The 21,061-nt window shown below is 43.1% G+C and overlaps 1 protein-coding gene across 2 annotated transcripts in view; it reads left to right on the top strand.

Annotated features, from left to right (window-relative positions):
* The first annotated feature begins 1,209 nt into the window (after nucleotides 1-1,209).
* The window catches only part of lrrtm4l1 (leucine rich repeat transmembrane neuronal 4 like 1), a 40,261-nt gene continuing 20,409 nt past the window's right edge, over nucleotides 1,210-21,061 (top strand). The window contains exons 1-2 of one of the 2 annotated variants that reach the window (XR_004698879.2): nucleotides 1,210-1,969; nucleotides 16,162-17,858. Coding sequence is in view for 1 of the 2 variants with exons in the window: in XM_035184593.2 (XP_035040484.1) it covers nucleotides 1,966-1,969; nucleotides 16,162-17,792 (1,635 nt within the window). In the remaining variant the exon portion in view is untranslated. The remainder of the gene's footprint in view (nucleotides 1,970-16,161; nucleotides 17,859-21,061) is intronic. The other variant, XM_035184593.2, reaches the window with a different exon arrangement.

The raw sequence follows: 21,061 nt of genomic DNA, 5'->3' as shown, positions 1-21,061 counted from the left end.
CTGAGCTTTTTCGCTCGTTGCAGAGAAATTTGTGATTATGAACAAAACTATGTGGCCAAAGGTAAACTGGCTCCCCAAATTAAATGGGAATAACGATATTTTTCGACCTCGGCCCAATATTTATAAATATGGGTGTGTAAATGAATGGTACTTACAAAAACGTGTGGCTACAATGTAATCTAATGGGGCAACTCGTCCATGAAATTCACATAAAAATGTTAAAAGGCTTAAATTGTTATTCTGGGTCTTTGATAAGAGTCTGGTAACATCACATGCGTTGCACCTTTTATTGGCAGAAAAACACTTGTAGTGGACATTTCGTGAAGTGTCGCAGTTGCCCCATAGGATTACATTGAGCCGATCTACTGGACTGAATACAGAAGTTTTTGTAAGTACCATTCATTTACACATACCACATTTATAAATATTTGTTAATAGTCTTGATTGATTGGTTGATTGATTGAAATATAGGTCCCATGTTGAAAAATACTGCAATTCCCCTTTAATATATAATACTTCTATTTCCAAAATGATGGTGAATGGAGCCTGACCATTAAAAATTGTCTTCCCAACGCAAACTCTTATACTTTCTTACCTTGGACTTTACACTGTCATTAAACTTTCACTAAGTCACCACACAGTGTGACAAAGCTAAACTGAAAGTCATGTCAGACCAGCTGCTCTGATAACGACACATTTTCATAATTTATCATCTTTTTTCTCTCACTTCTCGTCTTCTGAGTAACGATGAAGACTGAAACCTCTGTTCCAGGACTGAATCAGTGTGTGTGAAGTGATTAAAAAAGGGACTAAATCAAATATTTGAAAGTGTTATGGATATAACTTCAACTGTGAGTGTTTCAAATTAGAGAAACACGTGGGACCTACTGCCAAAGAGGTGTAATATCCGCAAGCCTATTCATGATTGTATGAAATTAAAAACATATCGAGGCTTAAAACAACCTTTTGCACCCTAATGAGCGAAGTTGAATGCTTAATATGTATTTGAAATGAGGTAAAGTCAGTCCGACAGCCTCCCCGCTCCACTTAAACTCTTGCATTTAGCCTTTCCCAATAATTACGCAACATGAGGTAGGATCAGGCCTCCCACTCATGCTATATAACCACATATACTGGAGAGCCTCAGCATATCCTCCACCACACCTGCATAATGGACTTATGGAAGAGAAAAGCCTGGTGAAGAGGTGGACGTCTGCAGCACCGATGTGTTGATGAAGATGGAGAAAAGGAGAAGAAAACCAAAGCAAATCTCATTTTTGGAGCCAATCTGCAGCTGTGAAACACTGCATTGAAATCTCCCCCTCTCTCTCTCTCTCTCTCCCTCTCTCCCTCTCTCCTTTTCTTTCTCCCACATTCGCGCGCGCTCCCCCACGCAGCCGGGCGCGCACACGGGAACCTGCCCGCCCGTGCACTGCACACAGGAGCCGCTGACAGTACCCGCGCCTGCCTTGGATCGCTGCCTCGCGTCCCTGCCGCTCCGCCGGATGCTTGCGCAGAGGACATTCCTTCCCTCCGGTGACCGCATCCATCTCCTGCTTCCTTCCCACGTCTTAACTTTTCCCCCGACGCGTGACCGTCTTCGTCTTCTTTCTCCTCCTCACTCGGTGGGAACCTGTGTCTGACATCATGCATTTAACCGGGTGATAAAACCCCGTAAGAGCCAGACGCGGTTAACTTCTCGGGGCTGGATGGCACAGCTCTGCGTGCCAGGTCTGGAAAGTTGCGCTGCGTCAGGGAGCATGGGCGCAAACTTTCAAAGCTTTTTATAATCGACAGACATCATTTTTTTTTATTGTATTCATAGTGAAGCAAATGAAGGCAGGTGAGTCACACGAAGCCTGAGAGGTGCGCACAGCTCCGAGGGAAGGCGACGCGGAGGGGAAGTCGTGATCCGTGTGGCGGATTGCGCTACGGAGGACGGAGGGAACGCACCGATGAGACAACATGGGTGAGTGAGTGAGTGGAGGACCGTCTCATTTAGAATCAGGAGGCATCAGGGGGGTGCACATCAACACTAGTGGACCTGTTAGTTGAGTGCAAAAAAAAAAACCTTGATTTAATTCATCCTCTCCTCACTTCATCCTTATTCCTGCGCACACATCTGCAGCGTCACTTTGGCACCATCACTGTTTCTCTGCACATGTTTTCCTCACATTCTTCTATTGTCTGTGGTTAAACTGGTTTAAGACGCAGGAGCCAGGAGCGTTCATGCACCTTTTTAATCCTCAGTTTAATGATGTGATGGAGGCTGAAACCCCCGAGAAGCAGTTGTGTCTGTGCGCAACGGGCGGAGCTAAACGACGCCTCGTTATGTGCCAGATAAACGTCTCTGCTGCTGAAGCTGCAGTGACAAGTTCATCCACACGTTCCCGACCTGAACCCAAATGGCTGAAATCTGTGGGAAGGGAATAAGGGAGGGGGGGGGGGGGACGTGTCTGTTTTTACCGCGGCCTCCCCCATCCATCCCACCTCCTCCTTGTCTACCCCCGTCCAAACCTCTGACATGTTTTGACTCCTCGTCCTCTCTCTCACCTGCCTCACCCCCTCCCTCCACCACCTCTTCTCCAGGCAGCTGTACAGCCTCATCCCACACTGCCTATCACCCCCTCCTCCTCCTTGTTCCAGTTCATGAGGGTGAGGATGCTCCACAAACCCCTCACTTCTCTTTGCGCACCGCAGCTCCTCTATTCTCTTTTTTTTATCTCGCATATTTATTTTGAATCGAATTGTGTCTCACTTTGAAGCTGCTGCCTCCTTTTTTCCCCAGCACAACTTCTGCTGTTGAATATCGCAGTGGGGGGCTATTATCCATGCACGCGCACGCGCAGGGATCGGTGCACGCGCAGGGTTGGTTTGACAGGAGATTAGCTGCAGACGGATCCATTTGAGTTGATTTGAAACTGCACGTCTCTCCGAGCTGCCTCTCGATCCTCGCCTCCTCCTCTCACTTGTTGAATTGCTGCTGTTGTTCTGTTCTCTTGTATATTTTACTTTCTATTTCTTGTGTGTGTGTGTGTGTGTGTGTGTGTGTGTGTGTGTGGTTTATTCTGAGATGTAGTGAGGAGCTGATGCAGGCTGGAGGGATGCATGCTGCCCACACATCTGTGCACAGTTTGTGGCGTTTTTCTCTAACGAGCAGCTTAGTGCAGCTAATGAGTGCCCACTTTTTACAGTTTTAATTATTTCACTACAATTACACTCCAGCCCGAGCCAAGACTAAATGGTCGCATTTGTTAGAGCATCAATACTCGTGGCCAGCGCTCTCCCGCGGTGTCTGCTCCCTCCACTGCTCTTTGTAAGAAAGAAAATCAAGTGCAATCCTCCACAAATGAAGAATTAAACCTGACAACGACGTGATTTGATTTCCCAGATCATTCTCGTGGAGGAGCACGGCTGCAGCTACGTAAGCAGCTGTTCAGCATCTGCAGTTGAACTCAACAACATTTTTCAATACTGATCAAATATTTTTTGACAAATCACTCAGCAAGTCAGTCGAAACAGCAAATCCTCACATTTAAGAAACTCAACCCAGAGAATGTTTGACCTTTTTGATTGATGAACACAGTTGTTGGCAACATTTTGTGTTGATTGACCAATTATTGAGCCAATTAAGTATTGTCAAAACATTATTTTTAAACAAGAATGGCAAACAGCTCCCTCCTTACATATTCTCCCTTTGAATTCAGTCACGCTACAGCAAATTGCTCAAATTACTTTCATCAATCATACCTTGAGAAATGAAGGTGATAAAGAAGGTGATGAAACATTTCTGGATCTGCTCCTTTGTCCTGATCCAGACCAAAATATTATGTTCCATCCCTCCGCCAAGTTTCGTGGAAATCCAGACAGTCATGCTTGTGTAATCCTGGTAATAAACAGACAAACCAGACAGGGGTGAAAACATAACCAGACAGGGGTGAAAAACATAACCTGGTAAAGGTAAAAAACAAAATTCTCCCAGAAAAAAACCAGAGAAACCTTTTTGCTTGATAAATTAAACAGAGCTGACAAATTGTGTTGTTTGACCAATTATCGAGTCAACTGCTTCTTTCAAAACTATCAAGTAATGGAAAATTATGTATTTTTGTCAAGGGTAACAGGTGGAGGAACCTGCACTTAGACGAACAACCTTAACACTGATTAATTTCATCGACATATTTGTGACCCGAACCTGTGAAATTCACTTTCATGCCCCTTCCAAAGCCCCAGAGAACAAAAAGAACGAACAAACCTTGAACAGTTCAGTGCTGCAGAGAGCTGGGGCTGATTTTAAATACGGGAGCTGAAGCCTTCAATAAGGATTATTCTGTCAGTGTGATGCACGTTTCCCTTTTGTCGCACTTGGTAATATTCACTTCACCACTGCCCACACACGCCATCAAACCATCATAACACAGAATATCACTTTGAACTCTCTCACTTTACATCTTTTGTTGGAGGGTTTTTTCCTTGTTGCTTTGCAGCGTTGGACTTTATTCAACTGCGGCACTTCCTCCAAGTCCTGTTTTTCCTTGAAATTTCTGAAATAACTGTGAAAGGCTTCCCCCCAAAAACAATGTGTCCTGCATATTGAACTCACGCAGCGAGGCACAGACACAGAAGTGAGAACGTAAGTCTGGCAGTAAGCTCTGGGAGCTCGGCTTTCACACACAAACCACACGCAAACCACACAAAAGACCTCGAATCAAGAGCCACACCATAAAGTGCTGTGTGTGTGTTTTGTGTCACTGAAGCACAGTGCAGCTTAAAAAATATATGTTGGCTCTATATGCAAGTATTTTCCAGCCAAAACAGAAAAAACATGATTCGTCAGAACCTTACAAAATGATGTAGTATTGACATTTGGGTCGTACAGTAAATCTACCACCTCTTTGATTAGGTTTAGGCAAATCAGTTTGAAATGGGGTGTTGGATTATTTCTAATATTCATAATTATAGAAAGAGCTCATACATTGGATGCGGTTCCTCTTTCACAGAGTCCGCAGTTTTGCAACCCTAACATATTACAGTAGCAATATGCAACATCCCCACTAGGGGCCACTAAACCCTACACACTGAAATTGTAACGACAGCCAAAAGTTCAGGAAACGGCATCTTTAGGAATTATTTATTAAGAGTTTAAAGCTCAGGAGTTCAGCTGCGTGACTGTGCGGGTGTGACTCCACAACACCTGATTGGTAGTAAACACACAACCACACAAATTCAACTCAGCCGTCAAACCTTTGATTGGAGTTTTTGCTGAATCCCGAGCGGTGCACGGAGATGCACACGTTTCAAAGCTGGTGGGAGACAGTAGGAGAAAGAAAAAACACAGACACAGAAATCTCTTATGGGAAATAATCAGCCTGTTCTAGCTCCGGCAGAAAAATGTGAGATGATGTTGGAGCCCATTGCTCATAATAACAAGCCGACTGAAGTCAGGTCTTCAGGGCCTCGAACAAATGGCCGGTCCTGTCATCTTCTTCTGATGAGGACTTACTCTTTGAAAGTATCTCCACAGAGAAAGACAAAGAAACATTTGTTCTTATTATCCTTTCACGTTAATGCTATCTCCGATCCGGAGGAATATGTGGATATAATTTATGCCAAATGTATGTTTTTTATCAATTACCATTCAGAATGACTGTGCTTTTATTCTGATAGATTGGTGCCAGAGTTATTATTGTTGTTGCTGCAGGTGGAAAAAAAACAATGTGTTGTGAAAGAATGCGAGAGGAAGGTGTTTTCTTTTCCACCTCATCTATAATGTCTTCCACCACATCCCCTCAGGGGGCTCCACGGGGGATACAGCCAGTTAGCTAATATACAATAGCCGATTTCTCAGGGTAAAGTGAGCCAAGTCACAGTAAATAAAACAGGAGTCATTAAATTCACCCTGGTGCACATTGGGACTGTCTCTAGTCTAAGGGAATATCTTACTTTGCCATGAATCTTTAAAAATTGGCAAATTCCTGTTGGCTGAGATGCAAGCAGACACCCCCTGCTCTGTACCTGCAGGCAGTGAATCACATCAGCGGCAGAGGGAGTCGGACAGAGGACAGGACGAGGGACTCGCTCCTGTCTGTCATTCGTCATTCTCTCTAAACTTCAGCAGTATTTCAACGTCAGGAGCATTACTGACATTTTAGATTTGTTTCCAGTCCTTGTTACTGAGATGCTGCAGCTCCAGAAACAGCTGCTCAGTCGAGATGTTCCCCCGAAAATGCCAGGATAGGTTATTGGAGAGTACTGAAATCTATGCACCAATCTGATACCACGTCTTTATTAGTTTTATCAGGATAAATCCTGCTGTCCTGCTTTGGCAAGTACTGTTGTCAGATCAGGAAGAAGTGGTATCAGCCAGATTTAGCCAAAATGTCCAAAACGTGTCCTTTTTCATTTCTAGAAGTTCTATGGCTTCAATTGTCTGTATGTAGTCGTTTGTCAGAGGGTTTAGCCTGAGTCAGGCCAAACAACAATGACAGCAATCATCACGAAGCTGTTAAACAAAGTTTGCAAAGTTCACGTATTGGAATCTGTATCTGGGAGAGAATAATAATATATATAATAATGAAAATGCCCCAAATCCTGTTTTGAAAATTGAATTTGATGTAGTAAAACTTTCTGTCAGAACATATGAGATCAAATCTGTTCTTTTTGGTTTACCTTTCTGGAAAACCCTGTTATCCATGCTCACAATCCAGTAGACAAACGTATTAGTGGGGCTTAGGCTGCATATCCAAACTCCCCCTTGCTGACTGCTTTCACCCGCTGGCTTCCCCATATCCTTGTGGAAAGCCCTGCTCAGCACTCGTATCGAACACTGCTGCTCCCTGCCTCACTGCACACACGCCAATAACCTGTGTGTGTTTGTGTGTGTGGGTCAAAAGGAAAAGCCAGTGTCAGTGAAGATCTTGATATGTGAGATATTATGGGCCCGTGAGTCGAGTCCAGATGTTAAGCGCTGTGGGTGTGAAGGCTGATGTGAGTGATTTTAGGAGAAGCAAACTATCTCCCTCATGCAGTTCACTGCTGTGTGAGTTCAGGGAATTGACATGTTCCTCTTTACGTTGATTGTGATGAATAAAACTAACAAATGACAACTAAAGTAGATATAACAGCTAAAAGGCAGACTTCTTTAATGTCATCTGCCTTAACGGTTTCTGCTGTGGTTAGTTTGTGAGTAGTTAGCTTGGTGTATCTTTATCATGGACTGGATATAAAGATACACGATGTGTCTTGTGTTGTTGACGTCATCTGGAGCCACAGTTTGCTCAGCTGTGATCATGTGACGGTCTCGAGTCAGTCTCAGGTGTCGATCGTGATGTTTTACCTCTTTCTTTATCGGATTAGGGAGCTGTCGTGTCGTCCATCTAAATCACCATTTGCTTTTTTATACTAATATAATTAATTAATAATATCATCAAGCACAAACGTCATGTCAGATCGAAAACATAATTAAAGTTTTAATGATCTAAAACACAGCCGTGGTGTTAGGGCTGTTATTTCTAATTTAGTGCAGTTAATTGAATGCACATGTATTTTAAGGTGCCTGTGTGGGCAGCAGACGAGCATGTTCAGACTGAAGCTCCTCTGAAAAGTTACTTTTTCCAAGTGAACTTCCATCCAACACTTTTCATTAGAGTTCTGCCTCCTTCCACAGCAGGCGGCCTCCATGGCCACACACAAAAAACTGCTGGTGTAAAAAATGTAGACATCAAAAACCAGCTCCTCGCTAATTATATATTACTCCGTTGACAAGTAGAGAGTGTGATTTCTACTACTGGGATATAAAACTGTTTATTTATTAGTGTCGTTATTTGCCTGAGATATGATGTGAACAATTAGCCGATTACTCATCGTTTGGTTTTGCTGTGACTTAATAATAAACAGGGAGACGATGAATGATTCACTTGTTGAACAGAAAAAATAGCAAACATCTGTTTACACCTAATTAGGACTGAGGGCTTGTTTGCTGTTCTCTCCTTTATTTCTGTGTAAATGTAATTTCTTCACTGGTCAGACGAAACAAACAAGTGTCACCTTCAGCTGGGAAACATCTACTCATCACTAATAATGAAAGTAATCATCATCTGCAGCCAATTGGATAAAGACATCTGAGAGAATTAACAGTTAAAACTCTAAACTACACCTTGTGGGTGATACCGCCCTGAGCCTCAAAGTCAAAATATGTCAGATATACTCATATAAAACTTACCTTGGCTTATTTTTCTGTTTTTACTTTAATAAAATATAGTCCCCGGGCTGTGGGTGAACCCCTGCTCCTCGAATTCTTATGCACCATCTACATTTACACAGAAAGGAGTGTGTTTCACGAGGTGGGGTCTCTCTATCTCCATGTCACACACCAACCTGAGGCGTCTCCCTTTTGCTTTATTACACGATGGAACATTTCCACTCTCCCTCTCTCCCCCCCCCCCCCGCAGCAGACCCCACGGCCTCTTGGCTTTACTGCAGATAACATGGCTGAGTGTAGCAGTCCTATCTTTCCTAACCCAACTTTAGTGGATTCTAGATTCACACGAACACATTAGAAATTTAAAGATATGCTAAGCCCCACTTCCCCCCGCCACACACACACGTTTATACTTCTATCTTAGCGAGGACACTCATTAGCATAAAGCAATACCTAGCCCCTTCACCTAACATTAACCATCACAACTAAATGCCTAACCCTGACCATAACCCTACCCTCGTTCTAACCCTAACCTAGACATAATGCTAACCCCAACCTAAACCTCATTTTAACCCTAAACCAAATTCTAACACGAACATGAACCTAATTATAACCCTAAACTTAACCTAACCCTAACCCTAAAACCAACCAATCACCTTTTGATTACAGGATGTTAACTTTTTAATATGTATTTAAATGTCATGACGCGGACGGTTCACTCTGTTAGCATCGGCCCTGCAAGGTCCAACAGTTTGGAACACTAGGTGGCGTTATGAGCCATGTTCAACACATAAATGAGAATATAACTGGTTATACTATATGGTTACTACACCTGCCAGCCAATCAGAATCAGATACTCTCAGTGGCATCAGTTTAAGTGAGTGTTAGACGATCCAATCAGTGGACAGGGTGAGCTGCACTGCGCTCACTGTGAGACGCTCATGTACGTTACAGGCACTTCGTCTCGTGGATAAATAAGAATTCCGTTCCATACGATGCTAATCGCATCGACCGGCTTGATGCTCAGACTTTAACGGATCCATACACCTAATCAAGCCGTTAGGTTTTTAAGTGGTAATAATTTAGGCCCCGTTTTTTCTCTTTTTCCTATAAAGTGGCCCCAGAGTAGCTTTGTGAGAGCGAGCCGTCCGTCTTCATTCCCCCTCTCTCTCTCTCGCTGTAATGCTCGAGTCGGTCACGTGCTCCCTTCGACACGCATCGCTCACAAATCCAGATGGAGTAACCGAGCTAACAGAATCGACCACTCGTTTCATTTCAACTTTTAATAGATACTTCTCCATTCAAGCCGTATTTTGCCATTAATGGTGCGGTGCCACCCCAGCCGAGCTCCGCTTTCCATAGATCTGGCTGCTGCTGTGCGGTGTGTGTTTACCCTCTTCTCCCTGCATGTATGTGCAGTTCCAGTAGTAGTAAAATAAGCTTTTATCATAAATCAGCCGCTTTATACTGTTTCCTGCGAGTTGAAATCACAGCAGACTCCAATTTTCAAATTAATGGGCATAAAAATAATGGGTTTTAAGTGTGTACAAAGGTACTTCATTTCAATATTGTAATGCTTGCGTGTTCAATTAATCAGGGTTGTGCGATGCTCCCTGCGACTGGTGATATGTCACACACACTCCCGTGCCCCTGAAAATATTTTTAATTTTATGTGCCTTAAATCTGAGTGAACACACTCAATAATGTAATATATCACACATGCTGCTGTGCCCTAGAATTCCGCTTGCCTAAGCTTAGTCACACATCACACACTTTAAAACCCTTGGCGCCCGCGTCAGGGAGGACGACAGGAGAGGAGAGGAGGGGACGGCAGGAGGAAGGAGGAAGGGGTCGAAGGGAATATAAGTGTCTGTCTGAATCATAAAGGTCGATATATGAGTAGATATATAATACTGTTATACCAGGTAGTTTGATTGTAAAGCACTGTTTTTAAACCGAGGGAACATTCAAGGTGATATTTGAAAGAAAAACTCTTCTACAAATCTAAAAGCACAATTTAAAACAGTTAAAAATTCATTATAAAAGAAGTTTAGAGATTTAAAATGGATAAACATATTGAAATGAATAAAATAGAAGCCAATGATTGTATGAGTAGTTTATTGGTAAGGCGTCCAAGTCCTCACATATCTTACTCTCATAAATATATTTAAGTTTGTTCGATAATCTTTATTATGCAGTGGCAAGGAATAGAAAGGAATAACAAAAAAAAAAGACTTGTAAAAGCTTAATCAGATTTTTCAGGCAGTCAATAACCTTGAAAATCTGCCACGAAGGAAACGCCATCCTGTTTAATGTGTATAACCTGCGCTACAGTCGACCATTTAATAAGAAATAGTAGATATACTTTGTTTTCCAGCGCACTCCTCATTTCTTTGAAGTGCCCCAGCGTGCGGCCCCGGCGCCGTTGGCCAACCCACTCGGGCACTCTGGGTAATAGCCTTTGCATCAGTGCTCTGAGCTCGGTGCATTCAAATGAAATATCAACTTGTCGCGCCGCCAAGGAGGACGACAGCTGACTCTGCTGGGCCTGCCAGGGCCCACTCTGTCCTCTGGGGGGGGGGGAGGAAGCAGTCTCACTTCTATGAGATCTCACAGAGGTCGCCGTCGGAATCTGACCTCGGCTGAGGTAATTGGCGAAAGGATATATTTTCGGAATAAAATAATCATTTGTCTTGCGCCGTTTTTCTGCATTTGCGAGCCTATTTTAGTCGGAACATTTGAGTCCAAGTTTGGCTAACGTGTCCCAGTTGGTGAGTCGTTGAGCCTGGGGGAGGGGGTACTGAAGCACAGAGTCTGTTCTTTAATTGATATTTATCAGCTGCAATTGCATCATCAAATTGTGGTGAAGTCTTGCACACAATAGAATAAAAAGCTCTGAGACACGTCTACACATCCTGTCCCTCTCAGAGTGCTGCTCCACACTGGGAGGATTTTTAAATATAATATTCTTCTAAAAGGGAAGTGCACTAATTTCACATTCTTCATGAGAAACCACTGCAGCATTAAAAGCATTAAAGTAGCAGAGCTTTTTGTGGCTTTCAGAGCGAGCTACTCGTATCTTTTAAAAATTCTCAAGTGATGTAACTCGACTGGTTGGCTTAAACTGTCCAACTATGTTTTATGCATGCGGTGTTAAATGGTGGAGTACCCTTTTAAAATGGGGTTTAATCTAGCGTTATTTATTTATAAAGCTTTAACTTCACATTCAATTTCCATTCCAGCCTCGTTATTGGAGCACGGACTGAACAGGGAGAGTGAATTAGGAGTTTAGACACAGGCTTGACCCTCCGAAGTCTAATATCTGCAACAGGATCTTAAACTAAGAGAAGAAACAAACTAAGAGAGAAAGACTTGAAAGTTTAATTGGAGCAGATCTTTCCTCTGTGATAACTGCACTGAGGTTAACTTGTGTGTTGATGTACAACGCGCAGTTTAAATCTCCAGGATTTAACGTCTCCGAGATATGAAATCTTCCAAACCCTCCGGCTCTGATTGGTCATGCTCCGCTAAGAAGAGCGAGCCAGGTAAACAGATGTGTGTGGCTTACCGCAGGAGATCCAATCTCCTCTGAGGGGGAAGAGATCCGATAGCAGCGCTGCTCATGAATGCAGACATGTTTTTATACTTTCAAATATCCTTTTTTTTTCTCCAATAACGATGATACAAACACGGACATCTATTCATTTCTAATTGGTTTCTTATGATAATTGCGACTGAAGGAAGGAGGGGTATTAGTGAACGTGTGTTTACGACGTCTGATGCATGAAACCAGGAGAGAACCTGAGTGGTGTCTGCACTTAACACCACATTTAATGATGGAATAATCAATCTGTACTAAAGTGAAAGTCTCTCTTCTCTCCGCCCTGTTAAACCTCCCATAGGAGCCTGATGTACACATGTCCAGTGGATTTGTTATTACTCCTCTGTCTGTGCAGAAATCCATGCTGCGCCAATGCTAATAAACGATGCTGTCATGCGGAGACGCCAGTGGCTCTATGTTGTGTCTTTTCTATCGCGTTTGTACCGCCCCCGGAATTTTAAAAACTCATAAAATATGCCTGAGTCCTCCTCTCTGTGTTTAAGGGAACACGCACGCTGGATCGCCAGAGCAGTGTTCATGATATGATATGACACAGTGAGCTCTCCCTGCGGGTTCACAACAGAGCCCTCTAAATGCTCCAATGAGATTATCATTTAGGGAAAACTAATGAGTGTGCGTCGCTCTGTGTGGATGCTTGGCCAGATCACTCGGTACCTAATGGAGGTGATGGAAGTGGTGGCGAATACATTGCTGGGAGGATTGAAGGGATTTATTTATAGCAGGCGTTTCCACATAGCGTGCATCTTAACTCTTAGAGTCACTAGACCTCGTTTAGTTCCTCTACCACCTCACTTCTCTCTGCCGCTCTACTTTTTGCTGAGAGGCTTTTTAGCATTGTCTCTCTTTTTATATCCCTACCCACTAATTATGAGCATGAACTTTGAGCATGAAGGTTTTAAGTGTGATTATGCAATAGCATGCACTGGCACACAGACTCTAATTAATATCACCCAGGAGCTTGGAAGTGTAACCCCCGCAAACCAAGTTATTTATCAATTTAGCAAACTTTGAACTTGGCATATTCCAATAGTCTGATACCTGGTATTGTCTATAGTCAGAGCTGCCGGCCAAAAACCCGAATACTCCTCTAAGTCCAGCTGGCTACTTTATTATATTAATTTTTGGATTCTAATAAAATGATTTTGATTAATAGGTTGCGGTTCGCTCGCTGTGTGTACATTTACGACCCGTAGCCTCCGTTTCAAAACAATGAAAATTGCAGGGTTTTGTTATTTTAGAGTTACTTCTGGCAAAGGTTTGTTTTGTGATTGATTAAAATGAAAAACCCATGAATAGGCTGAATTAGACATTGGGAGGAAGAGCATGTTCCACCTCAATAATTATGTATTTGTTGAATAAGAGTCCATTATGTGTCTCGTAAAACAACACAGCAACAATCCTTGTGATATGTCTTGCTAAGTCAGGAATATGTGTAGTTTTAAATATTAGTGGCTGTTTGAAGATTCACTACAGTTCTCCAAATTATTTATTCATTTTTATAAACCAAAGTGCTGATTTGAGGCTCTGCAATCTCAGGGTTATTGTCCATGTTGGGCTTTAATTTAATGCTAAATTAGTAATGAGAGGCTACATCTGCAGTGAGTATTGTGCAGCATTGCATTCAGTATTGTTTCCACATGTATTGTGTTCTCTGTATCAGAATCATTACGACCCTGGTTGTTCCCCCCACTGGTTGGATCCAACACATCCGTGTGGAAAGGAAGGAGAAATACTTTTTTAATCTCACATCTAATTCTTTAGCAAAACACTTGACCTGGAATATGTGCGACGAGAGAACATTTAATCACCTGTAAATTAAGATCCTCATTATTTCCAGGCTGTAAACAAACCTGCCTGTAAAGACACTTGGCATAATCATAAAACCTGTTGACTTTGGCAATAATAAAACATGTTTGCAGCCTTTTTTTTTAGCATGAAATCGCCGCAGTGTCACGGTGCTTAACGAAGCGCTCTGCAGTCTGCGTGCCCTCTCAGGTTAGCGCTCAGATATGAGGGGATTTTCTCACTCTTCCTCCTGCGTTTGTTTAAGCTGCATAATGAAGCTAATTAATGGTTATCACGAGGCATTACCCAACACCGTTTATTTATAGCTTCCTGAGCACTTGTCAATCTGAATGCTCGCTGCATAAGTAGATTAAAATGCGCGTGATGTGCAAAATTTACAAGCTCGCATTGTGAATTCGTGCAGTTTTTCCGGGGCCTCTGTATGGTCTCTCTCTGCCGTGCATCTTTAGTACCACACTGATACCACACGTCTCTGTATGCAGGGACGTTCTCCCACTAACATGATGCATTTCTGTTGGTATTCATGTCAGTCTCCCCACTGTCATTTTAAAAACCTTGTCCAAAGTCAAGCAGCAACTTCTCATCCATACACAAAACATCCACTGTGTGTGTGTGTGTGTGTGTGTCTGCTCTTGTTTTTGCAAGGTCCTGTTTCAATTTTGGAAATTGGCAGTGAGGGCATATTAAGGAAGTTGAGACATTCTTCAAAGGGCAGTTTGGGGGTTAAACACTTGTTTTAACGACTGAAGTATTACGTTGAGGTTAAGATAAGGGTTTTGAGGGGTAATCTAACCATAGTGATGCTTTGGAACATCGACAGTACATTTAGTCAGTGATTATCCTCACAAATGAAGCTGTACACATGTGTGTGTGTTGTCCACATTGTCCACGGGCAGCTTACATTATGCAACTGTTCACAACTTAGGCTTTATTTAGTTGACAACCCATCGTAGGGAGGTGAAGGCGTTCGTTGTTCATATATAACATTTGTAGAAAAGGCCTGAAGTCTGCTTTTAAAAGAAAAAGTTAAATGAGCCGTAAAATTAGATTCAAAATATATCTTCTGGAGTTAGAATTCCCAAAGGGCCTGAACAATGAAGTTATCCAAATAATGTAGAAAGAATAGAGAAAGATATACTGAAAAATTATCTCACAATGAAATTAATGAAATAAAGACTCCATACCTTTGGCAGCACGCGTTATCAGAGAGAGTTTAATTTTCCCCAATTAGACAAAAACGTCCAATTAGAACCCTGGTGCAAATACAGCTTTTTTTACATCCACACAATGCTGCTTATCATTCAGGCTCTTACCCACTTCACACTCTGTCCAAACACGATTAGCAACCTCCCTCCCTCGGTGCCTTTGTAGCTCTTCATTGTTAATTGTCAAATCTGTGGCTCTTCGCCGCAAAAGCAGCCGACACCAAACTGAACAGGAGAGCAAAACAGATGCTTCAGAAGAGGCACCGGTGCATTTGAAAGCAGCGTTGTCCGTGTAGAGGTGAATATCCATAGTTCTGATCATTGTTTCGAGTGAAACAAAAAGAGAGCCCCAGGGTCCAGGGATGTGTCCCCTTGACATATGGCGGAGTCGAAAGATATCAGGGTGCTGACATATCTTTTAAGCTGCCGGCTCTGTGGTGCACCATGAAACACTTGAAATCAAACTAGACTGTAAGGTTAGAGGGCCGACTGTCAGCTTTCATTTGAGGGTGATATACTTGAAGTGGCTGACTATGACATTCAACAACTCTCTGCTCTCAGGCCCTGATAGGCCTGCGGGATCATTGTCCTACTGCTTTGTCCTTAAGTTGAATTGTGCAGATTTAAGCCCTTCGGAAAGAATCAGCAAATTGTCAGTTATTGTATTTATATAGTTTATATAAGTTAAGGTTGTCATTGATCCAGATCAGAAGATATTTACATTTATAGACACTGGTGTTTGACATGTAAATTGCAGTTTGATGATTAATTAAATGGAACACAAATTACAAAAAAACAACAATAGAATGATATATGAACAAAAGCTGATATTTAGCCTTGAGGAAGCTTTTGTTAGGTTGAAGAAAACTCTGCACAGCTGAAACAGCAGTGACCCTGGACTGTAGATGGAGAGTTTGGGACTGTGCCACTGCAAGGGCAGTGAGAAATATCAGACCATGTCTCACTTTCAGGAAGAACATATACCTGATGTTTCTTTGACAAAGTGAAAATGCATCTGCACATAATAGAGAGAAAAGTACTTTCTCACAATTAGCTGAAACATGGCTGCCAAATCATTAGAATTACTTAATACACACTTTCTCAGAAACCCTTGTTGTGACCTGTCATCACATACAGACTAATAAAAAGGATGTTATGCAAAGTATAGATTAAAATGCTTCGCTTTCAATGATTGAAACTCATGAAATCATTTTTATTTGACAGAGGATAATGCATTTTGGTTATTTCCCTGGCTTATTTGCAGATAAAACCTCTGAATGTGATTTGATCTTCACTAAACCCCTCTTTCTCTGTCTCATTATCTCGTGTAGGTCCACTGCTGTGTGATGGACGACTGACACACCTCCTCTTTCCACTTCTCCTCCTCCTGCGGGCTCCCCTGCTGTTCAGCTTCGGTGAGCGCACCTGCCCCAATAGCTGCCGATGTGAGGGGAAAACGGTCCATTGTGATTCCTCTGGCTTCTTAGATGTTCCAGAAAACATCTCAGTCGGCTGCCAGGGCCTCTCCCTGCGCTACAATGAACTGCACACCCTGCTGCCCTATCAGTTTGCTCACCTCAGCCAGCTCCTCTGGATTTACTTGGACCACAATAAGGTTTCTGCCGTTGACAGTCGAGCGTTCCAAGGGGTCCGCAGGCTTAAAGAGCTGATACTGAGCTCCAACAGGATCACGTCTCTACACAATTCGACATTCCATGGAATACCCAATCTGCGCAGTCTGGACTTGTCCTACAACAAATTGGAAATCCTGCAGCCAGGTCAGTTCCATGGCTTACGTAAACTACAAAATCTACACCTGCGCTCCAATGGTCTCTCCAACATCCCGATTCGAGCATTCCTAGAGTGCCGGAGTTTGGAGTTTCTTGATTTGGGCTACAATCGAATCAAGGCTCTTACTCGCACCACCTTTCTGGGCCTACAGAAGCTGATGGAGTTGCATCTGGAGCACAACCAGTTCTCACGGATCAACTTTTTTCTGTTTCCAAGGTTAGCCAACCTGAGATCGCTGTATCTGCAGTGGAATCGCATTAGGGTGGTTAACCAGGGCCTCCCGTGGAATTGGTACACTCTGCAGAAACTTGATCTGTCAGGAAATGAAATCCAGATCCTGGATCCGGCTGTGTTTCACTGCTTGCCCAACCTTCAAGTCCTCAACCTGGAATCCAACAAGCTGTCCAACGTGTCTCAGGAGGCAGTGTCAGCATGGATCTCACTGACCTCCATCAGCCTCGCTGGAAACATGTGGGATTGTGCAACTGGCATATGCCCTCTCGTGGCTTGGTTGAGGAATTTCCGGGGCAGTAAAGACACCACTATGATATGCAGCAGCCCAAAGTATCTGCAGGGAGAAAAGATTATGGAAGCCACAATGAGCCATGGCATCTGTGAGGAAACTGATTATGTCCTGACTGAAACACCCTCGCCAATGTCAGAGCTCATTTCTGAAGCCACTGCCGAACCAACCTTTTCCCCGACTGGCACCTCTCCACCAATGCCCCCGAGCAACACCTTTGGTCCTCTGCCACCATTCAGACCACGGCCTATTCCTCATCCTACTTTTCCAGGGCGTATGAACAAGGACCCTAAGGACTCAGTAGCTCGCACGCGACCCACTCACATACCACCTCCAGAGATGGAGCACATGACTCTGCACAAAGTGGTGGTGGGCAGCGTGGCGCTCTTCTTCACCATGTCCCTAATCTTGACAGTTGTCTATGTGTTGTGGCGGCGATACCCCGGTGCAACCAGGTTGCTGCAGCAGCGATCCATGGTGGGACGGAAGCGCCGCAAAAAGAGTCCAGAGCCGGAGCAGAACCTGAGCTCCCAGCTCCAAGAGTATTACATGAGCTACAACCCTGCTGCCACACCGGAAGCATTGGAGGTGCTGGGCAATGGCACTGGTTCCTGCACTTGCACAATGTCTGGCTCCAGGGAGTGTGAGGTATGACCCATCGCATCAACCTAAAAATCACAACTCAAAATCAAAATACAAAGGCTCAACAGAGAGGTAAATCCTTTATCAAATATACCCTGTTAAGAAAGACACTGTTAAAGCACAGTTTAAGCTCCTGCACTGTTTGTTCATGACGTGCTTGAATTCAAATGTTAGATGTCTCCAATTATTCAGGTTATTACTCTTCAACCTTTAAGTGGGAACCAGAAGAGAACCAATCTGATCCTGGGGGGGGTAATCTCCAACATGGACCACGTTACAAAGCTTTACTCTGTGGGTAGTTGTTCTGCAACTCAGTATTTATCTCCGTAATATTTGTTATCTAAATTATTTCACTTTAGAAAACGTTCCTCTTGGGGACCATGACTAATTGGACACTGTCTAACTACCTCACACACCACTCCACATCAGCATGGCATGGCTCACTCGTGTTTAAGAAATCTGTGCAGTGTTTGTATGTGGAGAGATTGTGGGAAGGGGGTTGTGTGCACAAAGCTTATTTTCCTGAGAATGTCCATTTTATTACTCATGCCAACTTCCCCGTTGCCATAACTCTATTAAGCTTGTTGTAAGAGAACATTCACAGCGAGGACTATCGAGAGCTTCGGTATTGATCGTGAACTTTAGAGTTTTGCTTAAACTGCTTTGCCTCGAAGGTTTTTAATTAACCAAAACATCGGAACATATTAATTTGTTCAGTGCAAGGTTGGAAATCTATTATAGACAAGGCTTTGTGATAAAAACAGCCTTGCTCTTCAGTGTTGAAGCGAGTTTCTCCAGAACAGTTCCGACCTCTCCAGTTGTGTGGGGAGATTTATGGAAATCTGCACAGAGGTGAGGTAATGTGGAAATCCCAAAAATGTATGATATGACTTACAAGCGGACCCCTCTGCTGTGATAAGGGGTCCGTTTATAAACCAGGGTAATTACAATCACCCGCACGGAAACTTAGATTTGTAGGTCGTCGTTGTTCAATCTGAGGAGGTACATGGCCTTTAAAGCAATGCATACATATGACAGCTTCACCAAAGGGTCCGGAGTAATTTGAAAGGTTAATTAAAACACTGCCTGCCAGACGTTTTGTTTGAAAAGATGTCAAAAGTACTAAGAAATACAGGAAACTATCAGACACCGAATAGTAATTAGTCTACTGTGGATTTAAAACGTTATTTCATCATTGTCAGGTTGCAGTGTTTTGTACAAGAGGCAATTGGCCACTTTTTCTAAATCATACGTATTGTGCAAGACAAATTATTTTTGTTACTGTACCTCGTTTACCAGAAGAATCCACCAGGAATAAGTTATTTAAGTCTTTATGGGGTTGGATCAGGGTCAGTGTGTTTGTAAGTCAGGTGTTACTGAATATAAATATTATAGCACATTTTGTGATCGTCGTTTAAATGTTTTTCTTTTGTATTTGGGTTTAAATTAATGAATTTGGACGCAGCCTGACTGAAGGGATGCTGTTCTCGGAGATGTGCGAACATGTTGGACATGTTCCCTTGTTTGGCAGCCATTTTGCAAGCTGGATAATTGTTCCCTCAAGGACAAACTCACATTTGGGTTTTTGGGACATCTGATGAAATCCCGAGCTGCTGATGTAAAGTTATTTTTGGGGGATGCTAATATCCTAGTTGCTTCTTTATGCCAAGTTTGCCACTGAAGTGTGTGCGTGGGGTCAGTCTGAGAGTCGAGGAGGATTAGAGCGCATGCACCTGTCAGGTTCTCCTTTCGGTTTCCTTTTTATTTTTTTATTACTGTTTCATATCATTTCTGTGTAAATCATAAAACTAGTCTACTTACATGATAAGTGCAACCATTCAGAGTAATAGTGTAATTATTGGGATTGTGAAGATTGTGTTTATGTGCAATTTCAAAAAAGCGACGGTGAAGAACAGTATTTGACATCAAATCCATTTCTGAGGTTTCACAATGTGCAACTGGAGGAAAAATGTATTTTTTCATGTGCCTCAGTGACAGACAGGAAACTGTATCTGTATTCCTACGCGTTAGTGAGGCAGCAGCTGATCAAGCAGGAGCAGCTCGAAGGTTTGCTCTTAGAGTGAAGGTGCACTTCAAAGGTCCAATCCAGTGTTAAATCTAGTGCCAATTAGGAGGCTCTTTATGCAGAGAGGTTTGGCTCCTCTCAGAAATTCTCATATACATATGCATTCAATTCACGACCACGTTCCTGAGCATGTTCAGTGACATGTGCCCAGTTCCGAGCTGCTGTCCAGAGCTTGAAAACGCAGCTGCGTTGTTCCCTCAGAAAGAAAATGGGTGTTTTTGTACTGTTCATGAAAAAAAGAACAAAATAACTGGTGATATGTTGGCTCCTAGACTGTTAACTGGGATTTATCAAGGCCAATATTTTCAGTTTTTGGAGCCAGGGTTGTAAGTTTGACTTTGATCCCTAATACGTCCCATGGCGTAAATGTGCCTTCCATGTTTTCTCTTCAATCCCTGATCCTTTGTGTATTTACGGTCCAAACTAGTTGGGTAAAAACACAACACTGATGTGTTTTGTGTCTTTTTTCTTCTGAAAAAAGACACAAAGACACAGACTGAGCTAAGGCTGGGTCTGTCAACCTTTTCTTCGATAAGGTGGGATCTTAACTGCATAAGTGGGAATCGACATTGGTTTAAGAAACAAACTTATCGAAGAAAAGGTTGACAGACCTCAGCCTTAGCTCAGTCTTGTTCCTGCTGTGTTCGTCACACATCTGGCACCGATACACTTGGTGTTTGCCGTTCGCTGCACAACAAAAGTGTTGTTCTGATTTCCCCCACGAAACTGGAGATATTTCTGTAGCACACGACGTCAGAGAATTGTCTCTATAGCTACATAACAATAATCCAAATCTCATTATGTCTAAAACAATCTCCCTGTCAGCATCACTGACGGGTGTGTTGCAGCAGTTTGTTCATAGGGCGTTGGCGTTCTACACTGTGGCTGATTTCAGGCGTTAAATAATTGACAAACTGGCATCGGCCTGTCGTACTTTGATGAAAGTGGCATTTCGCTGGCCGGCACAGCTGGTTATGCCTTTCATTACGGCTCTGTGCAGCGGCGGCGGTCCCCGCGGATGGCAAACGTCGGAGAACAAAAGACGACACAATGCGATCACCCCGCTGTGGCTCGGATTTAGCGAGGTATCGGCACAGAATGGTGTCAGAGCTCAGCGGGAAAACAGTTTGATCAGTTCACTGTCTCTTTCACTTTGGTTGTTAGAGGCTTAAAGGCTGGAAACTTAACA

Source organism: Hippoglossus stenolepis, chromosome 18, assembly GCF_022539355.2.
Source record: "Hippoglossus stenolepis isolate QCI-W04-F060 chromosome 18, HSTE1.2, whole genome shotgun sequence".
Classification (NCBI taxonomy): Eukaryota; Metazoa; Chordata; class Actinopteri; order Pleuronectiformes; family Pleuronectidae; genus Hippoglossus; species Hippoglossus stenolepis.
The sequence above is the reverse complement of the archived record's forward strand: the minus strand, read 5'-3'. Positions and strand labels throughout refer to the sequence as shown.